General features: G+C 37.1%; 2 protein-coding genes across 4 annotated transcripts in view; both read right to left on the bottom strand.

Moving 5' to 3' along the window:
- LOC136828274 (uncharacterized) overlaps positions 1-7,722 on the bottom strand; it is a 9,422-nt gene extending 1,700 nt beyond the window's left edge. Inside the window, exons 1-6 of one of the 3 annotated variants that reach the window (XM_067086145.1) lie at positions 6,938-7,722; positions 6,450-6,602; positions 5,834-5,929; positions 4,343-4,464; positions 1,763-1,909; positions 806-905 (exon numbers count right to left, since the gene is read on the bottom strand). In XM_067086145.1, coding sequence (XP_066942246.1) covers positions 806-905; positions 1,763-1,909; positions 4,343-4,464; positions 5,834-5,929; positions 6,450-6,602; positions 6,938-6,995 — 676 coding nt within the window. In that variant the 5' untranslated portion in view covers positions 6,996-7,722. The remainder of the gene's footprint in view (positions 1-805; positions 906-1,762; positions 1,910-4,342; positions 4,465-5,833; positions 5,930-6,449; positions 6,603-6,937) is intronic. The other 2 variants (XM_067086147.1, XM_067086146.1) reach the window with 2 other exon arrangements.
- A 747-nt stretch (positions 7,723-8,469) lies between these two features.
- LOC136828269 (uncharacterized) lies at positions 8,470-16,700 on the bottom strand. The gene is made up of 2 exons (XM_067086129.1): positions 16,631-16,700; positions 8,470-13,848 (listed from the first exon to the last, which is right to left on the bottom strand). The coding sequence occupies exon 2, from the start codon at positions 13,073-13,075 to the stop codon at positions 8,855-8,857; it is 4,221 nt and encodes a 1,406-aa protein (XP_066942230.1). The 5' UTR covers positions 13,076-13,848; positions 16,631-16,700; the 3' UTR covers positions 8,470-8,854.
- Between the last annotated feature and the right edge of the window lie 10,800 nt (positions 16,701-27,500).

Below are 27,500 nucleotides of genomic sequence, written 5' to 3'. Positions count from 1 at the left end.
TTGTTAGGAGAGGGTTGAGGAAAGTAAGGTGGAAGAAAGATAATACGGACGGAGTTACAGTAAAAGGAATGAAAGGGGTTGCAGCTAGGGGCCGAAGGGACGCTGCAAAGAACTTTACGTGTTGCCTACAGTGCACAGCGTGAGGTACACTGACGGCGCTACCCACTTTTGATAACTCGAATTGAAAGTAGATGTAAATGAAATGGTCGTAGTTTCAATGTGACAAATGTGACGTACCGTCTTATGTTTACGTAAATGTAAATAGTTGATTAACATTCATTAGTATGTCTGTGTTTACAACTCTGGTAATAAAGTCGATATAATTGAAACTAATCGTGAATGGTGGAAGCTCAGGCTCTTATCAACAGCCAATCATAAGCAAGGCAGAAGCTTCTATGATGTTGGCTGCGAATATTTACTGTCAGATCAAAATATTAAGACTACAGTATATTTACAGGACATTTTATCTATTAATATTGATTCTCTCGTTCCCTTGAAATAAGTTATCTATCAATTATCGTCGTCATATCTCTAATACCACTGCTATTATGCTTGTTCCTTACGAATGTTCTTTCCAGCGTCCCTTTGGCCCCTAGCTGCAACTCCTTTCATTCCTTTTACTGTACCTCCGTTCATATTCTTTCATCTGACTTCCCACCCTCTCTAACACCTTTCAAGCCTTCTTACTGTCAATTTCCTTTTCAGAGCCGAATGACCTCATAGGTCCCAGCGCTTGGCCTTTGACCTAAATTCTATATACTTACGAATGAAGCGAATTTTTATTTACTAAGTAATCTATCCTTACCTGTGCCTGTAACAAGGGCGATGACGATGATGACCAGAATCATCCACAGCAAAGTGAGGGCGTCCCATTTGGCCGGTTGGTACGGAGGGGCGTGGACCTTCTGACGGGGGAATAAGAAATTTTATTTCGTTCATTTTCATTTATATATATATATATATATATATATATATATATATATATATATATATATATATATATATATATATATATATATATATCCGCTATGCCGCTGGACTCCATTTGCTTAAGTTAAGTTACATTTGATCTGGACATTGCTTGGATGGGTGATCATCATCATCGTCACCAGCATCATCATCCAAGTTTATTTCTGGAGGCCTTTGCGTCGAGTGCTCATTTGGTCCACCTGGCAGGCCCCGTTTATCTGCCAGTTTCATTTTGTAGTTTCTTTAGATAAAAGTTGAATAAAAGATCTTCCTTGTCATCGCTTATTTTTTTTAATATACAGGTCTATTTTTTCTGAAATATTTCTCCATTTTTCACTTTTTTTTTTAGTCTGTATTGAATCTCAATTCAATGGCCCCTGAAGGTTTGTCTCATATGAATAGGGGTTTATGTCCCGAATATAATAATAATAATAATAATAATAATAATAATAATAATAATAATAATAATAATAATAATAATAATAATAATAATAATAATAATATTTCCCTAATGTTTCAGCACGCACTCTGGCTGCTTGCTAGTTATATACACCTGTGTAACATGCATGCCAATTCATTCAATATCTGTAACTCTCTGAAGATGGCCGCCAGGGCGCGTGCTGCAACGTTGTTGGAGGAAATTAAAACTAAGACAGAATAATAATAATAATAATAATAATAATAATAATAATAATAATAATAATAATAATAATAATAATCACCGCAAAGGTATTCGTTGGTGTTAAACAGAGCAGAAAACACCAAAAAAACAAAATCGAGCTGGTAATCCTACCTCGCAAAAGAAGTACACCAGTCTGTTGACAGCCAGTGGGAAATTGTTGTCATCTCTGAAGCTCTCTGAGAGATTTGTAAGTAAGAGTTCCAGGTCGGTGGATGGAAAGAAGGTGGACGAAAGCGAGTCGCTGTACCATGGGTCCACCTGAAATGTAGTTAAAAAATATATATATGTATTTATACAGTCTCCCTGAGGATGTCGTGTAATTAGATACCCGAAAAGTTCAAGCGAAGATGCAATGCATTGGTACCCTTGAAATAATTCGTCTTGTATTTTTTATAATTTATTTATATATTTATCTATTAATTTATATTTTTTTAGTTTCTAAAATAACTGAGATATTCTTTCTGTATTTCCTGTTTACTTTCTGTAATTTCTTTCAAATGAACACCATATTCTTTGGAACCCTGAATTTCAATCAATGACCCCCGTGGGCTTGTTCTACATGAATAGGGTTTATCTTCCGAATTATAATGATATTAATAACAGTGCATAATCATACATTTATTAATGCAGATTGTATATATATATATATATATATATATATATATATATATATATATATATATATATATATATATATATATATATATATATGTTTATTCCTGTGATACTTACTTACACACATACCGTGCGTAATATTTTTTCTTAATAAGTTTTTAATTTTAGAAAAAAACATTTTACCAGGTTTATAAAAACGGACTTTCCTATCAAGTGTTTTAAAATGATAAAACCCATCCTCGTCCATGACGTCATCGACAGTGTCTTTGTATATAAGTGATGATAACTCATGAAAGAAAAAACAAAAGAGAGAGAGAGAGAGAGAGTACATGAACCGTTAAAGAAGCGAACGCTCTAAAATAAGGAGATATGAAGACAGAATTGCATAAAAGCACAAGTGAGTGAAAACTATCAGGCGGGTGAAAGCGGAAACCATACCTGGCTATTGGCCGACAAGACATTGATTCCCATGTGGAAGGGAGGAGAGGAATTGTATGGGTACCCATCATTTGTTCCCCTACAACACTTTAGTAGTTCCCTATAGTTCCCCTAAACTCGGCTACGGTAAGGTTCGATCCATATCGACCGCTCGTAATTGGGAGTTTTCTATAATATATGAATTTTTGTCACATACGCCGAAACATTTTTTAGTTTTCTATAAAGGAAAACTATTGCGCCGGTTTTGTCTGCCCGTCCGCCCTCAGACCTTAAAAACTACTGAGGCTAGAGGGCTGCAAATTGGTATGTTGATCATCCACCCTACAATCATCAAACATACCAAATTGCAGCCCTCTAGCCTCAGTAGTTTTTATTTTATTTAAGGTTAACGTTAGCCATAATTGTGCATCTGGCAACGATATAGGGCAGGCCACCACCGGGCCGTGATTAAAGATTCATGGGCCGCAGCTCATATAACATTATACCGAGACCACCGAAAGATAGATCTATTTTCGGTGGCCTTGATTATACGCTGCACAGAAAACTCGATCGCGCTGGAGAAACTTTGACGCATATTTTTACTTGTTTTTAATATTCGCAAACATGAAGCTGCAAATGTCGTTTAATATACACAATTATAAGTTGGGGGTGTTTGGTTTCGGGGGTGGGAGTTGGGGGCGAGTGTAATGGGTGTTCCGAATTCTCACTTATTTCGTAGTTATGAAGTAAGGCGTTAGAATTATTCACATGAAATTTTTTTTATAGTAGAAACCGTTCTTCATTATCTTAAATATATATATATGTACAGTATATATATATATATATATATATATATATATATATATATATATATATATATATATATATATATATATATATATTTATTACTTATTTATATACATATAAAATGTATGCACATATACACATATATATAAACACACACACACACAAACACACACACATATATATATATATATATATACACATATATACATATATATATATATATATATATATATATTATTTTTTTAATTTTTTTTATCCTTACAAAACATGTTTTCCTCAATCAAAATTCAACCAAGCAAGATACAGTCCACTTTGCATTCATCAAAACCACAGTCATTCTTTTCAAATTCCACAAAGTCATTTTAAGATTCGATCTCAGTCTAACCTGAGTGTCAAAATCATTCTAATAGGTAATATGAAGCCAACAAGTTTTGATTTTCAGTTAAATAAATAACTTAAATAAGTAACTGCACTTCACTTTCTTTCGAGGAACAAATATTCATACACACCATTAAGTCTCTGACTCACATCAGGATCGAACCCAGGTCTTTTAATGGAAAGGCAAGGGCGCTGCCCACTAGGCCACACAAGTCTAAAAGAAGTTGGAACCTGAGAGCAACTGCACCCAAGGAATTACCTGGGCAAGCTAACTGCTTGCATACCAGCGAGTTTTCCCCAACTTCCCGACTCAGCCAATGTGAGTCAGAAATTTATTTCTGTTCCACACGTGATTGTGCGTTGATTATGTCTACACCATTAAGTCCTGTCAACGCAAAAAAAGTTAACTCAACCCAACTCAAAGACGTAAATAAACAATGGGCGCAAACGAAACAAAACTCAGGAAAAACTCACTCCAAACGGGTCCTTTTCCACAACCAGAAAGATGGCGGACTCTTCCTTCGTGAGATTGTATGTGGTCACACCTTTTTCCTTCAAGTGATCGATCTCAGCGCTTTCGTTTTCAATGTTCGTGCCTGTCAAAAAAATAAAAAATAAATAAATAAATAAAAATAAAAAAAAAAAATAATAATTTAAAAAAATTCATCAAGATGATGCCGACATGCCCACTACGATTAGAGCCTACCCTTATAACTATTCTCCTTTTATTTTAATGATTTACTAACGTTTTTATGTATTTATTTATTAATTTGCTTTTATTTCTTTTTATTTCTTAATAAGTGATCTTTTCTGTCTGTATTTTTATTTCTTTTTCTTTTTAACAATTTATTCTTTTCTGTCATTAATTTTATCAATTGCTACTTTCATGTTGCGTTCATCTTTGAATAATAATAATAATAATAAACAGTTAATTTATTCTTTTGACGCATTAATTTATGTCAATATTTAAACATATGCCTTGTTCCATAAGACTCCTGAATAATAATAATAATAATAATAATAATAATATAATAATAATAATAATAATAATAATTAACTTCTCTGTTTCCTCAAAGTTCGGATACTTTTTCCATTTGACATTCGCAAATCATACGTCATTACCAGTATTAGTATATCGTCCTGAACATGACGTCAGAGAGACCAAATGTCAATTAGCATTGACATTTATTCTGATTCTAATGCTTTAGTTCTAATTCTAATGTCACCTCACAGCGGGAACAATAACTACAAAATTAATCCCTAAATGGGACTGTCTCAATGTCAGGAAACGTCAGCACACAGCCACGATGAATCCTTCTTTTAAAACCTATCCACATTTTTACACTGAAAATACATCATGAATCTTATTACAAACATATTTATATAGGAGATTACTTGTATGTAAATAATCCTATTCACTGACACGATTAAAACTTTTTTTTTTTAAATCTAGTAACATTTTTGCCATGAAAGTTTATCATGGATCTGATTGCAAACATTTATTTAAGGGATTATTTGTATGGAAAAATACTGTTCACTGAGAATTGTAAAATTCATTCCAGGTTCGTATTTTGCTATTCACTAACAATTGTAAATTTAATTCCAAGTTCGTATTTTTCCATTCACTGAAAATTGTAAAACTCATTCCAGGTTCGTATTTTTCCATTCACTGACAGTTGTGAAATTCATTCCAGGTTCGTATTTTCCTATTCACCAACAATTGTAGAATTCATTCCAGGTTCGTATTTTTCCATTCACTGACAGTTGTGAAATTCATTCCAGGTTCGTATTTTCCTATTCACCAACAATTGTAGAATTCATTCCAGGTTCGTATTTTTCCATTCACTGACAATTGTAGGTTCGTATTTTCCCGTTCACTGACGATTGTAAAATTCATCATTCCCGGTTCGTATTTTCCATATTCACTGACAATTGTAAAATTGATTAATTCCAGGTTTTACGAACCTGCGTGATTGATGTCACGCACCAAGAGTAGCAAGAAGGTCGTATTGTCGGCGGAATTCTCCTTGCAGTGACGTAACATATCGCTGGCAATCATACCTGAAAAAAAAAAAAAAAAAAAGAAGTGTCAGTGTCACAAGCAGGTGACATTTTTGGAAGAACCCAGTACAGCAGTCTACAAAGATTACAGGTAAGAGGTTGAATACAGAACTTAGGCCAGAGGACAATCGCTGGGACCTACGAGGTCATTCAGCGCTGAAACGGAAATTGACAGTATAAAGGTTTGAAAGGTGCAACCGGAGGAATTAAGACCTTGCAGTTGCACTATGAACCAAATGGTAGGAGAGGATTCAGGAATGTTAAATGGGAGAGAGAGAGAATATGAACGGAGGTACAGTAAAAGGAACGAATGGGGTTGGAGCTAGGGGCCGAAGGGAAGCTGCAAGGAACCCTAAATAACGCCTACAGTGCACTGCATGAAGTGCACTGACGGCGCTAACTCCTTACGGGGCGGGTAAGAGGTATACAAATGAGTATGTTATATCGACAATAAACTTTGCAGGAGAGAGAGAGAGAGAGAGAGAGAGAGAGAGAGAGAGAGAGAGAAAGTTTCACTTACGATGAACTGGTGGTAGAGTTCCATCGGGGTCGCAAACAGTTAGAAGGCTCGTGTCCTCCTCCTCAAAGTATTCGTCATCAACCCGACAAGCCTCTCGATCTCGCCACGGAACTGGGAGATTATCTTTCAGATTCAAGCCTGTTATAAGGAAATCTATGTGTCAGTTGGTAGCAGCCTGGCCTTTGAGAGACTGGAGTTCGATTCCGGAGTGAGTCAGAAATTCATATATATGTATATATATACATATATACATTATACATATATAAATACATACACACAGATGTTTTACATATTACAAGAGACTATTTATGAACACGAATATTAATCCTAAAATTCTATCTTTAAATTCATTTGTCAAAATTAAACCTAAAAAAAAAAAACGTACGGTCATATACGTTATGATCAATATTAGTCGAATCAAATAATCGTGACTTCAAAGCCTACTGATTATTTCTCGAGAAAATATAAATCAATAATATATCACTTACCTGCCGTTAGTATTCCTAGGTGCAGCATCAGCAAAGTGTGTTTGAGCAGAGAATTCATTCTCAAGAAGTAGTAACGATATACCTTTTAGTACCATCAGCTGTCGTAGTCAGTTCGTGAGTTAGTTAATTAAGTAATAATAACCACTGCTTGAAAGGTTAACGTTATCGAATCTCGCAGGGAATCATTGATGTAAGTATAGTTTTTATGTATGTACGAAAGTTGCATCTGGGCAATTACATCAATCTTGCGTCAGCCAACTCCTCCCTAACCGAGGATTGACGGTTATTTTGCTATTTTTTCCTCTCTCTCTCTCTCTCTCTCTCTCTCTCTCTCTCTCTCTCTCTCTCAAATCAAATTCGTGTCTACAGTTCCAATCAGAAGCTGGTTATGATCTGAAGTGTTTTCGGGGCTTTGCAGGCAATAATTGTTCTTTTGTTTGCTTTCCATGAGAAACCTATTTCTCTGCTCAACCTGGTAGCAGTTATAATATGCAGCACTTGCCAACTGCCTAATAGTCTAAGCCGCGTTGCACAAACACAAACCAACTCGTACCCTGCGTTGTGCTCTTTCAAGCACCAACAAAGAACAATCTATGATTCAGTTCTTTTCACTGGTCACGAAGAATTGTCTTAATGCAACTGCAGATAAGACTGCGCACACACGTGAACTCTGTGACAGTTCACCAAAGTTAAGAACTGTTTTGGAATCGCACGGACGACTGTAAATCAGTAAGAGGCGACACCTAGACTGTATGATGTGCCGCGCCTCAAGAATAGACCGAACCGAGCCGGGATGGCTCGTGGTCAACAGGATGCGTTGATATCCTTTCCGATAAGGAATTCTACAGCTGCTCGATTAAAGTTTCTGTGTTTGCTGCCTGGATTCGATCTTCGACCACCAACCATGGCAGTGGATGCTAAATAAATATGTTTCTCATGCAGTCGTCCTGGGCTTTTCTTGATGCGTCAGACCTACTGATTGCTGTGGACTCATTGGCCCGTTCTGTCGGGTGAACCTTAGGCTTATAAGTCTGAAGATGTACTTTGTTTGCTTTTGTAAAGTACGTAGTAATTATACAACCCTAGACTGTACGTCTAAAGATTTACACTACTTGCCTTTGTAAACTATGTGGTAATTATACAACCCTAGACTGTCAGTCTAAAGTTGTACTTTACTGGCCTTTGTAGACTACATAGTGATTATACAACCCTAGACTATAAATCTAAAGATTTACACTACTTGCCTTTGTAAACTGCGCAGTAACAATATTAATAACCTCCACAAAAAAGAGTAACATCTTGTATAAAGTATCTTCACATCTCTAGCCTTGTCATATACATATAACAACGTGAAAGCAATTTATTTTTATAAGCTCCATCATCTATATTGAATGATTACGCCGATCCAAATACCTTCCATTTATTTAAAATTTTAAACACATTCATACATCAATTCTACTTTAAAAGTCACGCCGGTAAATGTCTATTTCATTATTAATAAAAATTAGAATACATTAAAACAACTGCTGGTAATTGGTTGTGTTTTTTATTATATTTCATTTTGGACAATTATTTACACAAGGACTCTTTTAAGTAAAGGTTGTTTTACTCAATTGAAAATGAATGCAGCGAAATTCAATGAGAAGCATAAGTTCTTTAATACTAACAAAACAAATATTGTGGCCAAATACCCTCACAACCAAGTTTGGCCATTTTCACTGGTTCTGATAATTGTTTAAACAACAAAGTATACCTTTTCCCAAAGCTCCTTTTCCACAACTGAACATGCACCTTTTTAACTTTTATCCATTTTTCCACATACCACTATTACACAGACCTGATAAAATACCAAGTTCTCACATTTGGAATGTTGAAATAATTGACAACAAAGTTAATCAGAGCAGAGAGTTGTTGGAGTCAATGATACTTCACTTTATGCTTATTCAGATGCTGCATTAACTCCCTGCTGTCTTCAAATCTAACCACCATTCCTATCTCCCTGTAACATATGGCGCAGAGATCCCCATAGCTATTGTGCACCTTGTTCTTGTGGGCATCCAATTCCCTCTTTGTACTGCAGGTGAAAGGTGGGTTGACGCCTTCCTCGAAGCAAATCCCGCAGATCCTCGTATGGTTGGCCTCGCTCTCGAGTTGCAGCTTCTTGTGCGCCTGTTTGTCTTTCTGAGGGACCTGTGGGATGGACTCGTCGTGGTCCATGGGATGCTCTTCGTTCAAGATCGTCTGGTAGTGCTCGTCCGTGGCTCTCTTTCCTGAATGATGCTTGTCCACTAGCTCGCACCTGGCTTTAATTTGGGATAACGGGTGTGTGATCTGGCTGGAGAGCTCTTCCTTGCTGGCTGTTGTCGTTACGCTTTTGCTCTCTATGGTGTGAATCTGGAGCGATGTCGCCTTCCGCGACACTCTCAACTTGTCCCACATATCTCGAATGCCCAGTGCTGGTTTCTTGTTCTCCTGCACAGGCAAGGAAATGTGGTAGTTGATGTTCTCACTCGACTCATACACACTCCAAGTGTTCAGGCTGTTCAGCTTCATTTCCAACTTCATCCGCCACTGGCACTGCAAGTGCTCGTGGTGAATCTTCCGAGGGTTTCTGCTGCCCTTAACTTTAAATTCAACCGGTCTATCACAGCCTTTCCTCTGCCTGTAGGTGTAGCAGGTGGCACAGAGCTCCCGCGGTTCTCCTTTGTAATACCACTGGGAGCTAGTCGTCGTCTTGCAGTGAGAGCATTCCCGCCCTGTGTCCAAGGACACCCCACAATTATCACATACGTTATCTTGACACGTGAGAGAAGTGAGTAAGGCACCACACGCAGAGCGACACTCATTTGTCTTGGAGGCACAGCTCAAGTACACATACGCAACCACAGTGTTAGGGTCACATCTGGCAGTGGAACCTATGATTCTGTAAGTCTCATCATACCGGTGGGTTTTGCCCCACTTCGTGTTTTCAGTCACGGACACCCAACAGGTTTCTTTGGAGTATTCAGGCTTGACAATCTTTTTATCATAAATAAAATGCTTAGTTATATCAAATGGAATCTTGTCTAAACAATTCCTGGTTTCAATCCCTGCCTTCACTTCATACTGAAAGATCCACGACTCGTCGTAATTCTGTACCCAGTTCACAGCCTTGTCACTTCTCAGAAAGCTTTGAATTTCCTCAAGAGTTTCTGCTTTGGTTGAAGTGGTACAAGGAAAATTTCTGTGCACTTTGTTTCCATTCCACAAGAGGCATTCCACTCGGTACATATTCTTAGCTCTTCTAAAATGAACTTTAGGCTTCCCTACAATAAATTCCTTTATTCTCTCAAAACTCAAAGTGGCAGGATTGTTGTGGATGTCGGTTTCAAAGTCATCTGGATGTGAAGTTACGTACTTGTCAACCACACCTGTGTCACTAATCTCCATACAAATCTGCACTGTGTCCTCTTCCATAACTTTTGAAGAATTATCATTCCCAATTACTACAATATCTTCCCCTTCTGGTTGAAGCACCTTCCGTCCCTCCAGGTCCCTGGAAGCAACTTTCTTTGATTTCTTAAGACATTTACTTTTATTATCCCTTTTACCCTTGTTCTTAGATTTTAGCTTGAGGTTCTCCTTTACCCATGGGGTAAAATTCTCCACTTTTAAAAATTCATTAATAAACTTCAGAGCATCAAGGTCATCCCTACCTCTAGCCTTGTTACAACGGAAATTCTTATAGCCTGTGATACCATTGTAAAAAGTGCACTCTAAGCTATAATAACATTTGTTCTTTCGAAAAACTAAAGTTGGGCGTCCTATCAGTAGATGCTGCACCTCTCCAAAGTAGACGGGTATCCGTCCGTGTTTACAGCCAACTCTTATCATATTTGCAGTAGACATCTTATGGGCTTTTGGGCCATTAGGCACATCACCTTTAGAAGGAGAAGGCAACCTATGATTGTCTACTGGGAGCTCTTCACGAGCAGAAACTGGTGATTTGCCTGACCTCATGGGACGTGAGGCATTCTTTGTGGTGTCAGCTTTGTTATCTACTGTCTTTTGAACTTTGCATTCAAAATGTGAACTCAAACCTTCATTCAGCTCTATCGTTATTTCTGGGTCAAAATCATCTTCACGTTTCCTATTCTTCACTGGAGATCTTGATGAATTATGACGTAGAGTCTTGTCACATATTTTGCTCTTAGGACTTGTATCATCCTCTAACCACTCTAAAAATTGATCTATTGTGAAGAAACTTTGTATTTCCCTTAATACACTCTGATCATCCTTTCCCTTATCTGGTGAACACTTGAAGAATTTATATCTTTTGACACCAGTAGCTAGAGTGCACTCAATACAGTAGGCACACTCCTTCTTTTTGAAAGATATCCCAGGGTGAGATGCCAGCAAGTGACCAACCTCATCTAAGGAAATGGAGAGTTGCCCATCGCATGTTTTAACATAAGTTACGTGCTGTAAATCACTGGCATTATCAAATCCTTGGGATAGAGATTTCTTTCTCTTTGTCCCTAAGCTAATATTTAAAATGGAAGATCTCCCAGAACTCGCCTCACCAAGATTTACAGCACCGGCTTTTGTTTTATCGACCTCCGTCTTGTCTCCTGCAAACCTTTTATTTATAGGACGGACTAAAACACTGGAGGGATTCTCGTTATGAGCCTTTCCGAAGTTATTCACTACGTGATCCAAATCTGAGTATGATTTACTTGGGCTAGATTCTGTTTTGATTGTCAGAGTAGGATGTTTCAGTTCCTCTCCCACGCCAAATTCTAACTCTCTGGATGACACACGAGTTTTCAACTGCAATCCCTGGTAACACCTCTGCATATTTGCTTTTTTGTATATCTGGGACAACTCAATAACCCCATTTATTATCCAGTTAATAATCACTAGCCTTAAAAAATGTGAATGAAGTGACATATCCCTCAGATATGAAACTCTGACGGCCGATTCTTCACAAGTAAACTGGCCAGTCAGAACCTGGAACATCTGTCTGTCCAGGGTGAAAATGCACATACCAATTATGACAGCAATTCCTCCTAGGGTTGCACAACTCTGATATGGATACAGACAATCATCACGACAGAAACTGTGCCCTAGAGATGCCTTTTCCTCGTGACAAGACCCAAAGTATATGGCCTCCTTACCCAACTCCTTCGATAATTTGACAAAGCATGTCATGAAGAACTTCGGTATAGGCTTCGCAAGCGTATCGACGTAAAGAACTTTGTCTTCTTCCAAAGAGTAAATACCAAACACGAAATGTTGGTGCATCAGTAGATGGTGTTGTTTCTCTGAAATGCTGTGACTTTCATCAAAAACATTTGTATATATGAGAATATTCACGTTCACTAAGGATTCTCCAAATAGATGTTTAATTCTGCAAACAAACAGTGATATATTTTCATTAATCGCTTTGCTACTGACCACCACAGTATGGTGCAATTTGGAATTTTCATTCAGAATTTGTGAGATTTGATCTATAACTTCCTCATTCACAGACGCCTCCAGCGACATTAAGGAACAAAGACTAGCGCTCGTTATACTTCTGCCATTCAGCGTCACTCTCCCACCTGGAGCATCTTGGTCAACCATTGTCCAAAAGACTTCAAGACTCCCCTGACTCACCGGAGTCTGGAAAGACTGAGATTCTGGAATTCCACAGTCAAACAGGAACCTGTTACCTTTTTCCATGACATCTTTTACAACCTTACACATAAGGATTTCTCTCAGACGAATTACGCCACTGTAATCGTAGAACTCGGAGCTACCATTGGCCCACTTCAACTCCAGAACATTGGTTTTGACCATGTTGTCCACAATGTACTCCAGCTGGCGCAGAGTTGGAACGACGGCGGTTCTGTTTGGGTCGGTTAGTTTCAAATTCCCAGAATTCGAAACGTGGTATATAAATTTCCCATTAGTACTTGTATCATACAGCTGCACTGCTGGATAATCCACAACCGAACGAATTAAAGCTCTGCTGTGCTTCAGAGTCACAGTACTAACGGATATAACACTAATGGTATCCTCTGGTGCTCCCTCACTATTCGCAATAGTCCTGTTGGCTGCTTTGCCTCCTTTATTCGCGGCCTTGTTCATGTAAACCTTCCTTTTCCGTTTGGCCATGATGCCAAGCTTTATGTCTACAATCACAATTCACAGCATTACCTTTATGCCAACAATCACAATTTACAACATTACCCTTTACGTCAACAATCACTTCACATTACCCACTCCATTACTTGTAGGACTATACATTGTGCATTTCAAGAAGTACTATACAAGAGTCACACAAACACAGCTTACAGTGCAGTAATCTTGAGTTATAAATTTAAAGCTGTTTTTAATTAACATATAAGATCTGAAGTTGTGAAATTTTGAACTGACAGCTTCAAACGGAGGCCATTACATTACCACTCCATTACCTATAGTACTGCACACTAAACTGGTACGTTTCAAGTATCAGAAAAGATTCAAACAGACGCAGCTTACAGTGCAGTAATCTTGAGTTACACTTTTAAGACTATTTACAGTGAAGATATAAGATCTGTAATTATGAAACTTTGAACTGACAGCTTTATATAGAGGCCATTACATCACGCACCCCATTACTTGTGGTGCTACACAGTGGATCAGTACATTTCTACAAGTACCATAAAAGATTTAAACATCACAGCTTACGACGCACGCAGTAATCTTGAGTTACACCTTTGGAGCTATTTTCAACGAAAATATAAGCTCTGGAGTTATGAAATTATGAACTGACAGCTTCAGAAAGAAGCCTTCACATGCAGGGAGCCCAAAGACGTCGAAACATCCGTCATCGCTCTTCTGTAGCAAACTCCTCCCTCGTAATCCAGACATGGCGGGAAAAGGTTTCCCGCGCGCCTTCATCAAACCTGCGAAAACAATAGAGAATTAGATGCAGTGGAAATTACTTGCGTGAAAATGAGTGGACAAGACAGAACAATTTTTATATAATGCCTTTCATTTATTCAAATAACCCAAAGTCGGTTTTATATTTGGAAGGAGCAAGAAGCAGAAAAATGAGAAGACACTGTATGCTTAAAGTGGTTATTATAAAACTTTATTTCCCCTCCGTAATAATTTGCACAAACCAGCAAAACTAAATAATTGCTACTGTATTTTTTTAATTATGTAGCAATATCTTAGAAATGTAAAAATTAGATATGTAATTATGCATACTCGAGCATCTATGTGTGTAATGAAACGCTGAGAAATACTGATGACGGTACTTCTCAACACACACACACACACACACATACATATATATATATATATATATATATATATATATATATATATATATATATATATATATATATATATATATATATATATATATATATATATATATATATATATATATATATATATATATATATATATATATATATATATAATATATATAAACGCAAGGGTGGTTCCACAGAAAAAATAAAACAAAGGTTACGGACACTTTCATACTTTAGAAATGGAATATAGAATTTAGGTCAAGTGCTGGAACCTATGAGGTCATCCAGCGCTGAAAGGGAAACCGAATGACCTCTTGGGTCCCAATGCTTGGCCTTTGGCCTAAATTTAATATTACATTCCATTTCATCTTCTTTCATTCAGTATTAAAAACGATATGGTCAGTCTTATCCGGTTTTCCTAACCCCTGAAATATAGATTCATATTCTCAGTCTTCTCAATCAGAATAGTTTCGAGTACTTTGGCTTTTAAAATACCCAATACTTCCATAAATAATAAGTAATACATCCCAATTCATAATATGATTTCCCGCAAGTGTTAGTGCCTGCGAACCGGTCGTGTTTTGGCAGCCGAGAACAAAAGAATTGGCCCTCCCTAAAGTCACACGAATCTTCCTGATGTTAATTTTGTTGTGTTTATTTTGGCCGCTCATTGAGGGTAACACAGACAACCTCATTCTCTTTGCAAACTCTTTTTAATGACATGGGGGGCATTTGAAAGAAGACAGAGGCTCATAAATTATCTTACTGTAATGCCGTACCATAGTACTCGGAGGAACAAGTCCTTAGTGCACGTAAAAAAAGCTGCCGGCCAGTCTAACCTTTACTGGAATATAGGCCTAACAATTAATAAAAGGAATGCTGGATATATAAAAAAAATGGGTTTCTCATATGCCGAGAACTTGCAATTAGTAACAGGCTCTCCTAATCATTAATACATTCACTACATGATATCTGTTATCCTTTTCCAGTTCTGCTCCATATCTGATCACTGGTACAGAGTCATTAAGTCCGACAAAGAACGTATTTTAACCGCCACAGATCATCCACAAAATGTCAACATATTTCGTCCAAACGTTGTCTAATGACGGCTATTATTATGGTTACAATATACAGCAGTATAGGTCTGCAAGACCTATACGTGGGGCTGTCCATGTTACACTCGAATTTCTTTATGAAAACCACCAACAACCGAAGAGTCATTATTGCAAACTCATAGCCCTACTAATTTTAGACTTTTCTAGGCTAGGCGGAAATGGTCAGTATATGATGCCAATTTGTAGGACAAAAATGCTATCTCGTCGTTTAAAAGCACCTTGTTGATTAAAGAATTCTTATAATTATAAAGATTTTATCATTTGATTGTTTTGTCATCAATCAGAATATCCGCATAACTGAGTTTTGTACGAAAATCTTCAAAATTACAGACAGGAGACATAAGCCAAGTAGAGATTTTATACAAAAAAAAAACCAGTAGGCCTACTTGGATAATAGATTTTATTAGTATTTTCACGCGTCTTTTGGAGGTTATAAAATACAGTAGTTTTAGGTTAATCGGTTTGAATTTTTCCAATATAATTCCCACTTTTCCGCCCAGAGCTACTTTACCTAGCATTTTTTTTATCGAGTACTCCGCTAACTGTACAGCAATATCTTATTTTTATCGTATTTGACTTTGTTTTTACATTTCCATTGGGTTTGTAGCATTCTGCTTTTCCCAGTATGATTGCAGCTTGCCTTGCAATAATAATAATAATAATAATAATAATAATAATAATAATAATAATAATAATAATAATATCTAAGCTTAGTTATCATACCACTGATGTCGTACTCTAACACAAATTGGATTACTGTCAGATTCACTGCGGATACAAATTATTCACGAAAGGAGTTAAGTGCAGTGCTTGATATTAATAAGAAATGTTCCATCCCCAGTACATTTTTAAATGCCAACTTAACAACAACTTTAAAGGGCTCGCGCGGACAAGCCTGGATTGGATCTGAAACTCTCACTCTGCGAAGTAGAACAACCGAACCAAAACAAATGTCTGAACTGATGCCACTCTCTCCTTACAACGAATCATTTCATGTCCAGAATTCTGAGTATTAAGATGCCGTTAATCGTGGTTCCTTAGGCCATTAAGATTAACTGGATTATCATATTAAAACAAAGGGCCGATTGATGTTTAATGATAACTGCAGGTTCACTGCAGACTCCCAAATGCTCGGTGTCGATGGTGGCATGGTTACCCAGGCTTAGCCCTTTAACGAATCGTTGGCAAGGCTATAACGAGAGATTAGCTTGGTTAGCATCTCTACATGCCTCACTAAAAGATTTACAGATCGCCACAAATAACAGGAGATACACTGAAGTACCACTGACGAAAGAATACTGTAAACTTACTTGAAATATGAAAGAGAGGGACCAAGTTTTCCTTCAACTACATGACACTGCTTTCGGTAGTATGTTTTGGTTTGCCTTCAGAGAAAACCAGAAGTCTGTTTAAAGAAAACGCATATATCCAAGCAAAGGTAAACTATGGTTAACGTTCATTCTATCGTCAATTTAACTTTTGAATGATTAACAGCATTTTAAAGGCATTACATTTCATTTGTATACTTACCTATCTATATTCTTATTCATTAATCTAAGCAAAATTGTTGTTGAAACGGATTCGACTATTTGAGAAGCAAGACGGTACCTCACATATTTTGAAAGTCTATTTATTTGTTTATTTATTTATTTATTTATTTATTTATTTATTTATTTATTTGTTTGTTTATTTTGTACAAAGGTGGCGAAAATAAGCTATCCATGATTTTATCATTTTATTTGAGAGGTTTGCTGGTTCCTATCCAGGTTTTGCAAATGCAAGATGATCTCGTGGAAACTGGTTCATCTTAAAGTATTTTTGGTGATTACCTGCTTTGATTTCGTTAGTTAGTTTTTTGGCATATTCAGTAAATAACTATATAAATAGCTATAAATAACTATATAAATCAACGGAGTATTTCCCCACTTTCTCTTATAACATCAAGAGGTAAACAGATGGTTTAAACAAACTAGTGTGAATATTCGTATTAAATCATATCTGTTGATATTTATTATTTTCTTGAAATTACTGTCACTAGATCAAAATAATGATAGTTTCAAGAGACAACACCATTTTCTATTATTCATGGAACACTTAATTGCTATTTAGGTGTTACTGGAGTGACAGTGTGCTGTAAATATTGTTACCAAATCGTTACTGTTACATTTATAAGTTTTGCTGCCGCTGATTTTTTTCATTTTTGCCTTGTTTTATAGCAATTTAAGAGCCTATAATATATATATATATATATATATATATATATATATATATATATATATATATATATATATATATATATATATATATATAAAGAATACAGGCAGGACAGAAAATCAGTCAGACATATCAAGGATTGAGGGCAGTGGAAACAGACTGGTACATAAAAACCATCATTTTTATTTTTGCCGACGTTTCAAGACAACTAGTCTCATTTTCAAGGCTGCAATAAAAGAATAAATATTGAGAATACGTATAAAATATACAAAAATCTCTTTAAAAAACATTTGTACATAACCATAGTTTATATATATATATATATATATATATATATATATATATATATATATATATATATATGTATGTGTGTGTGTGTGTGTGTGTGTGTGTGTGTGTGTGTGTGTGTGTGTGTACAAAACCATGCAAAGTACCAAGTATAGTGTAAGTCATTTTTTAGTTGTCTCCCATTTTTATCGTCTACCTTATTTCCATAGTTATCAAACCCAACTAAGCTAGCTGGTTTTTAAATGCTTATTCAGCCCTACTTAGCATTGCTCCCATTGTATTTAATATAAGTTTTTACAACAAGGATTGTTCAGGTATGCATTGAACACGCTAACAGCTGTTGGGGAGTCTCGTCTAAAGATTTCTTACCAACTGAAAGGAAATATTCACAGATACATTGTATGGAGTTTTCGTATATATTTTTTTGATAGAGACGTTAATTCAAAACATTTTGTAAATGTTATTTTTAAAGGGTTTGGGTAATGAATGACGTTGCTTGTAACTACAGTTATTTGTTTCCTGAAAAAAAAAAAGTAAAAAATGCGCTGAAATTTTTTCGACGCAATCGAGTTTTCTGTACAGCCGCTACAGCGTATAATCAAGGCAACAGAAAATATATCTATCTTTCGGTGGTCTCGGTATAATGTTGTATGACGAATGTTCCGTAAAAATAGACATTCACTACTTTACACGGTATGGCTGCGTGAGTGTCAAAATGCCACCATCCAGTATCAGGCGTGATATTGTAGCGGTTCTCGTATTCCTCAAAGTAATGTGTCTAGTGTTTAAGAGCTCCCTTGGTATGTGTTGAAGACAACCACTTTTAACTTACAGGTTTCCCTCGATGAGAATTTAAATCTTCTAACTATAATCGCCAGATGGCCCTTTTAGAGAAAACAGTTTGAAGTATTTTGTAATTTGTGTCTGTCCGTCCGCAATTTTTTCTGTCCGCCCTCACATCTTAAAAACTACTAATGCTAGAGAGCTGCAAATTGGTATGTTGATCATTCACGCTCCAATCATCAAACATACCAAATTACAGCCCTCTAGCCTCATTACTTTTTATTTTATTTACGGTTAAAGTTAGCCATAATCGTGCTTCTGGCTACCACCGGGCCGTGTTAAAGTTTCTTAGGCCGCGGCTCATAAGACATTATACCGAGACCACCGAAAGATAGATCTATTTTCTGTTGCCTTGATTATACGCTGTAGCGGCTGTACAGAAAACTCGATTGCGTCGAAAAAATTTCAGCGCATTTTTTACTTTTTTTTTTTCAGGAAACAAATACCTGTAGTTACAAGCAACGTCTGAATTATCCATTTCATTCTCCCCTATCTACTGATAGTGAACGTTTGCTTATCTCTTGTGCAATGCATCAGTCATCTTTATCAGCGATAAGCCTGTGTCGATAAAGGTTAGTGGAGGCGTTATTATTATTTAGATTCATATGAGGGTATCAGTCTCAAATTGAGATTTTTGAAAAAAAAAAAAAGTATACAGTCTACTTGGTCTGTATCATTAGCGATTGGCAGGCTGTCGCAACTGAGTTTTGTCATCCATAAAGTTTGCTTTAAAAGTAAAAGAAAAAATAAAAGTAAATTTAGATAGATAGTTGTACTGTAACTATAGACTTTGAGATTAACTGTTGTTAATCAGAAATTAAGTAGTATTCCGTATATGTATATATATATATATATATATATATATATATATATATATATATATATATATATATATATATATATATATATATATATATATATATATATATGTATATATACATACATACATACTGTATATATACTGTATATTATATATGTACATATATATATATATATATATATATATATATATATATATATATATATATATATATATATATATATACACCCCTGACACCACCTAATGTTTCTCCTCTCTCTCTCTCTCTCTCTCTCTCTCTCTCTCTCTCTCTCTCTCTCTCTCCATAAATTTACACATGTTTTTGCTGATATGAGAGTTAAATCCCTTCTGATTTTTTTTTAAATACGATTATCTCGATGAAGGATTGATAGGTCAAAATAAATCATAATAAAATCGCATGCCCCCGTCTTTTCCAATTCATTGCGAAATGTATCTTGCGTCATGTTATCAACAGTTATTAAATGGATTATCACTTCTGATAAACGTTATCGCTCCCAGGAAAAAGGATATATGATATAATAAGCTTAATAAGCTTGATCACCCTCCCCTCGCCCCCTCGTACGTGGTAGTATTTTGCGTTGCGAAAGATTACATTTATATATCTGTTTTATCTCTCGCTATCTGTTTAGGTGGACTGCAAAGTAGCTTTCGGTGCTGTATGTCTATGCACTAAGCAACCTTTCGTTGTCTGTGTTTGTGTGTATGTATAATATGTGTGTGTTTGTGTGTATGTGTAATATTATGTTACTCTCAATCATTTTTCACTGTCTATACAGATGTCTCTCTATTTTCGGACAGTAATTTCCTCTCTCTCTCTCTCTCTCTCTCTCTCTCTCTCTCTCTCTCTCTCTCTCTCTCTTTTCGGTGTTCGTAAGGCTAAAAGTTATAAGTTCTCTCTCTCTCTCTCTCTCTCTCTCTCTCTCTCTCTCTCTCTCTCTCTCTCTCTCTCTCTCTCTCTCTCTCTCTCTCTCTCTCTCTCTCATTTCACGGTGAAGGATTCAAATCGTCTCGATTCACCCACAGGTGACACTCATAAATGACTGGGAATTTGAAAGCGTAAGAATTTTGCAAGCAGAAATTTTATCACAAGCACACATGTAAGCCCAAATTGTACACACACACACACACACATACATATATATATATATATATATATATATATATATATATATATATATATATATATATATATATATATATATATATATATATATGTATGAGCATCAGCCTATTTTATTCCTGCACCTCTCACCGTAACTCACGCTTGAAAAAATATATATATAGACACGCCGAGCCACAAACATGCGCATTAATCACAAACTCACGCTTAAGTAGCCGACGCTCGCCGGAGTCACGAACTCACACGAATTTAAATCCAAAAATCGCACGAATGAGTCACGCATGCGCCTTACGTCAGCGCTGAAGTCAGCGTTTTTTTTTTTTCTTGTATTTACAAACTAGATGCAATCCGTTTATTAGGCTTTAGTCACCTGCTATTGAACTGAATTCTCGTTAGGGAGAATCTTACGTCGTGAGAGGGTTCGCTCCGTTGAGGTGAGGCTTACCTACCTCGACGAGGCGCGCCAGTTTAAATTTGGGGATGGCGGTATATACTATAGGCCTACGTTCTGACGGAGTACTGATCTAACCTGTATCCCACAACAGTTATCTAACAGCCAAGTATGTAGGGAACTAAGTTCTTTCCATTACCCTCCTCGCTTGTTTTGAGAGAGAGGGAGAGAGAGAGAGAGAGAGAGAGAGAGAGAGAGAGAGAGAGAGAGAGAGAGAGAGCAATTGTTTGTCAACACTCCTTAGAGGTTTAGACCTATGTTGACAAACGTTGGAATTAGACCACTGGATGACTGGGAGGTTATTTTGGGGTTGCCAAAGAGGGTCTGGACTCAAACAAGCCTAGACTTAAAAAAGCCTAGATTAAAAAACCCTAATTTAAGAAGCCTAGACTCAAAAAAAGCAAGCCTAGATTTAAACAAGCAGACTCAAAAAAGACTCAAACAAGCTAGACTAAAAATAGAATCAAAAAAGCCTAGACTTAAAAAAGCCTAGATTCAAAAAACCCTAACTCAAAAAAGCCTGGATTTAAAGAAGCCTAGACTTAAACAAGCCTAGACTCAAAAAAACCCTGACTCAAACAAGTCCTAGGCTCAAACAAGACTAGACTAAAAAAATGCCCAGACTCAAAAACGCTTAGACTCAAAAAAGCCTAGACTTAAAAAAACCTAGACTCAAACAAAACTAGAATCAAACAAGACTAGACTCAAGCCTAGACTCAAAGAAGCCTAGACTCAAACAAGCCTAGATTCAAACAAGCCTAAACTCAAAAAAAGCCTAGACTCAAAAAAAGCCTAGACTCAAACAACCCCAGACTCAAAAAGTTCCCTCACCACTTCACAGTATCTCATAGTGATGATGGTGATGATGATGATGATGAGGATGATGAAGACGATAGTGATAAATATAACTATCGTCACAGTCGCCATTGGCATCACCATCTTTCGTCCATCACCAATATACCCATGACGTGTTCTCCCAAACTGCAGCCCCCAAAATGGGTACGTTCCGTGACTCCCATCTTGTCACGCTTATTTTGCCACCTCTCTCTCTCTCTCTCTCTCTCTCTCTCTCTCTCTCTCATAGTCAAAATTCTCCCGGTGTTTCTGCAGTTAAACCATGTGCTGAATATATCACTGGCCTAGATCAATTCCAAATTCAATACATTCTATTTATATTTTAGAACTCTGGTTCCATTAGAATGGAGAGAATTGCTACTGAATTCTGAAAGGGTCCTGAAATAAATAATAAGCATACGAATAGGATTATCAAAATACTCATGAGCCTTAGACCAACCGTAGCTGTAGGTTTACCTATTTTCAGTTTTTCTACGAGTTTATCTTTGTTTTGATAAGTTTATGTATTCTCATTCATTCGTGAATTCGTAGGTTAAAGATTAATACTGCATACATACTAACAAATATATATATATTTATATTTTTATATAAAATTCCTCTCCTTGTTACTCTGCGCAAAGAGAGAGAACCATCTCGCGATCGGTTACATGACTCCGCAGCGGGACGGGCGTGGCGTGTTACCTACATTCACTTGTCAAAAGTACTGGTTAACAGATGTCACTCGTGTAGTAAGTTCGACATTACTTGCATTTTCCGCGAATTAGATGCGCGGGCAGGCAGGTCTGGTGCAGCGTGAGATGACAGATACGCTGACGGTATTGAGTGGTGTCATGTACGACGATTATTTTGAGGAAAAGTTGGTTGGATAAATACTTAGGTGTTTGTGAGACTAATGTGCGTGGTAGCGATGTGTGAGATTGAAGGAGTTTTCTGTAAAATTCTCTCTCTCTCTCTCTCTCTCTCTCTCTCTCTCTCTCTCTCTCTCTCTCTCTCTCTCTCTCTCTCTCTGTATTCGTCTTTTTGCTCATAAAGGGTGTAGCTCCTTTTAAATACATGTATATGTGTGTGTGTGTTTGTAGTTTGTTTAAAAATAACTCAGAATAAAAGGAAAGATCTTGCATTTTTCACTCCAGTGTTTCACTTTCCATATACTCTGTAAATATATATATATATATATATATATATATATATATATATATATATATATATATATATATATACACATATACATATACATATACATATACATATACACTATATATCTATAACTCATACGTGGTAGCAATCGAGATCCATCCCGCAAGCCAAGCTAAATGAAACACACAGGAAGCATGAGCTACGAGCATACCTTCGAGACAATGAAGGTGACTGATCGGTGATTACGGAGCAGATAAATATAATGATGAAGAATGAATGGAATTCTGCGCGTCTGCCAAACGCTGGGGGGAGGAGACGAAGAAGAAGAATGAGAAGAAGAAGGAGTAGGAGAAGAAGAAGGAGAAGAAGAAGAAGTAGGAGGAGAAGAAGAAGAAGAAGAAGGAGTAGGAGTAGGAGAAGAAGAAGAAGAAGAAGAGATACACAGAATAAGACGACCAAGCAGGTGTGGCGTGATTCTCTCCCGTCTTCGCACGGAAGCGAAAAAGGGAGGAGATGAGAGAAATTGATGATAATCGCATTTAAAGAACAGAGACGAGGAGTAAGTGAAGAGAATACGATAAAAAGAGAACTTCACTCTCGAAAGATAGCACGGAAACGGCCACGACGTACGAGAACGTCCGTGCAAGACTCCGTGCAATTGAAGACACCAGCTCGGGAAAGGTAGTATATAGGTACGGACGGTGTGAGAGAGGGAGACGGCAGTAAAAATAGGAGTAGGGGTGGGAGTGGTAAGATGGAGGAGCTGGGGGTAAGGGGATGTAATGGTGGGGGTGCTTCAGCAACCGTGTTATATCTCACTATACCCTGGTACAGGCACGTAGGCTCTTGATAATCAATTACCGGAGGTGGAAAATTGAAAGATACAATTCTCGATTCGTGTGTTTGAGAGGAGATGGATTCGATTTTTTTTATTGTTTTATTTATCTACTGTTTACATACCACTCTTTTTATGAGAGAGAGAGAGAGAGAGAGAGAGAGAGAGAGAGAGAGAGAGAGAGAGAGAGTACACCTTAAGAGTGGTTTCACTCAGACCGGAGGGCCTCGACGAGATAATATTCACATTACCTCGTCGAGGCCCACCCTGGTCCGTTTTCAAGTATGTGATAGATTTAGATGAGTCCTTCCCACCCACGTTTGTTTCTCTCTCTCTCTCTCTCTCTCTCTCTCTCTCTCTCTCTCTCTCTCTCTTCCATCCCCAGCTGTGATCCCAGCAATGTCGGTGTCTTTTTTTCAAGTTTTTTTTAAATTTTTGGGTTCGAAATTTCAAGTGAGGATTACTTTATCGAATTAAAGATATTTTTTAAATTCTTAAAAAAATTGGAAAGTATTACATCAAGATAATCCATTCAGTAGCAAGACTTACTTGTTTCTTAATATTCTGAATATCTCTTTTACTTTAAAGTACTGTTTATATTACAGAAGTACACATTAACTTAGAATTTCAGATTTGGTAAGATTTAAAAAAATTTTTTTTTTTTTTTTTAAATATGACGTCAAGATATACCACTCTGTACAAACACTTATTTGTTGCTTAATATCTCTTTTAGTTTCTGTAAAAGAAAACTGTTGTGCCGGCTTTGTCTGTCCGTCCGCACTTTTTCTGTCCGCCCTCAGATCTTATAAACTGCTGAGGCTAGAGGACTGCAAATTGGTGTGTTGATCATCCAGCCTCCAGTCATCCAACATACCAAATTGCAGCCCTCTAGCCCCATTAGTTTTTATTTTTTTAAGGTTAAAGTTACCCATAATCGTGCATCTGGCAACGATATAGGACAGACCACCACCGGGCAGTGACTAAAGACTCATTGGCCGCGGCTCATACAGCATTATACTGAGGCTACCGAGAGATAGATCTATTTTCGGTGGCCTTGATTGTACGCCGTACAGAAAACTTGATTGCGCTGAAGAAACTTCGACGCATTTTTTTACGTATCTACTTCAATGCCCTGTTTACTTCTCAGCACGACGCATTCTCTTAGAATTTGAGATGTGATCAAGATTTCAGTGACTGAAACATCACTTGCCAAAATAATGTATTTACACAGACTCTTGCGAATGTGGAGTATGTGTATACTAAGTTCACATGACTGTTTTTTTCTAAGTGACTCAGCAACTGTGTTATTTAAATTCAAAGAAAAACTTTCCTCTCCGAAAACAGTGGGCCGCTATTCTTTCATTATGATAAACCCATCATGATCCAACCTTGAATATCCCCGTAGGAGGGGTTAGCGCCGTCAGTGCACCTCATTCGGTGCAATGTAGGCATGACTTGAGATTCTTTGCGGCGTGCCCTCGATCCCTAGCTGCAACCCCTTTCCTTCCATTTACTGTACCTCCTTTCATTTCTTCTGTCTGACTTTGCACTTCTTCCATACCGTGCAACTGCGTTGGTTTTCCTCCTGTTACACCTTTTAAACTTTTTACCGTCAATTTCCGTGTCAGCGCAGAATGACCTCATCGGTCGCAGTTCTTGACCTTCGGCCTAAATTCTATATTCAATTCAAGCTTGAATACGTTTCTCGAAACCGCCGATGATAAGAAATTATCTTTTAATAATATCTCGGTAGGAAATGCTATTCGCTCAATACTGATCTGTTACGTATCTCTGGACAGGAAATACTTACTTGCTTAGTGATCTAAGACACTCTATTAGCAAGAAATCGTACTGAATCAGTTATATCTTTACAAACATGACGGCAGCAGACGCAACTCAATCAATGGTCTTTTACACACCTGTCTTGAAGTTTGGTTGGTATGCTAAAATTTGCGTGAATGATAATTGCATTTGAAGTAAATTACGAATGTACGGGTGCGTGTGTTTGTGTGTGTGAGTGCGCGCGCGCGTAAGCGAACCTGGTTAACATGAGTTTATGATTTGCATTCCATGACAGCTGACTGCAGACATTATATACAGCTGTATGCTAATTACTAAAACCCATTGCCATTACTTATAATGATAATTTTATTATCATCAAATATATACACGTTATATTTATAAGTCATCTTTAAATAAGTTTTACAAGACCTTTAATAGGGATTTTTCCAGAGAGTACTGTCGGTTTAAACATGTACAAAATGCGCCGAAGTTTCTTTGGCGCAGTTAAGTTTCTGTACATCGCATAATCAAGGCCACCGAAAATAGATCTCTCTTTCGGTGTTCTCGGTAGAATGCTATATGAGCCGCGACCCATGAAACTTTAACCACGGCCCGGTGGTGGCCTAGCCGATATCGTTGCCAGATGCACAATTATGGCTAACTTTAACCTTAAATAAAATAAAAACTACTGAGGCTAGGGGGCTGCAATTTGTTAAATTTCATGATTGGAGGGTGGATGATCAACATAACAATTTACAGCCCTCTAGCCCTAGTAGTTTTTAAGATCTGAGGGCGGAAGGAAAAAGTGCGGACAGAAAAAGTGCGGACGGACAGACAAAGCCGGCACAATAGTTTTCTGTCCGCCCCCAGATCTTAAAAACTACTGAGGCTAGAGGGCTGCAGATCGGTATGTTTCTCATCCACCCTCCAATCATCAAACATACCAAATTGCAGCCCTCTAGCCTCGATAGTTTTGATTTTATTTAAGGTTAAAGTTAGCCATAATCGTGCTTCTGGCAACTACATAGGATAGGTCGCCACCGGCCCATGGTTAAAGTTTCCTGGGCCGCGGCTCATACAGCATTATACCGAGACCACCGAAAGATAGATCTGTTTTCGGTGGCCTTGATTATACTATTTACAGAAAACTCGATTACGCCGAAGAAACTTCGGCGCATTTTTTACTTTTTTTTTTTTTTTGCTGTCGTCGGTACCTCACGAAAAAAAAATGGAATAGTTCGAATTCAAAATGAAATAAACAGTAAATACAGAGCTTATTAAGAAACATTTGCGTTGGTATAATATAGAATTTTTGGAGGAATATTTGTGATTCAAGCGATATAACCAATTCCCGTGGTTTAAAAAAAAAAGACAGTTTCGTGGAATTCAATGTTGCACTTTACGATCTTATTTCTTAAAAAAAAAAAAAAAAAGCCACACTACTACTGATCCTACGATAGAATAAGAAAAAAAAACTAAGAGTGAATCAGTCCAAAAGAAGATTTCAAAAATATCTTATCTTCAGATCGTACGTTTTCGCGTGACTCATCCTCCCTTCTCTCTCTCTCTCTCTCTCTCTCTCTCTCTCTCTCTCTCTCTCTCTCTCTCTCTCGCTGATGCTTACTCATCGGTAATCATACGATGACGAGGCTGATGCCCATATTTGGTCGCAAAGTGACGATATTGTGACCGAAAATGAAAGAGAAAGTAAATAGATGTGAGAATGGATGGTACGGTCTGTTGAGGAGTTTTTAATGTTAATTTTGTTTGTTGTTTTAAGGACACGCACGCACGCGCGCATACACACACACACA

This window comes from Macrobrachium rosenbergii, chromosome 42 (genome assembly GCF_040412425.1).
Source record: "Macrobrachium rosenbergii isolate ZJJX-2024 chromosome 42, ASM4041242v1, whole genome shotgun sequence".
Classification (NCBI taxonomy): Eukaryota; Metazoa; Arthropoda; class Malacostraca; order Decapoda; family Palaemonidae; genus Macrobrachium; species Macrobrachium rosenbergii.
Note: the sequence above shows the minus strand (reverse complement) of the source record. Positions and strands in the feature narration are given on the sequence as shown.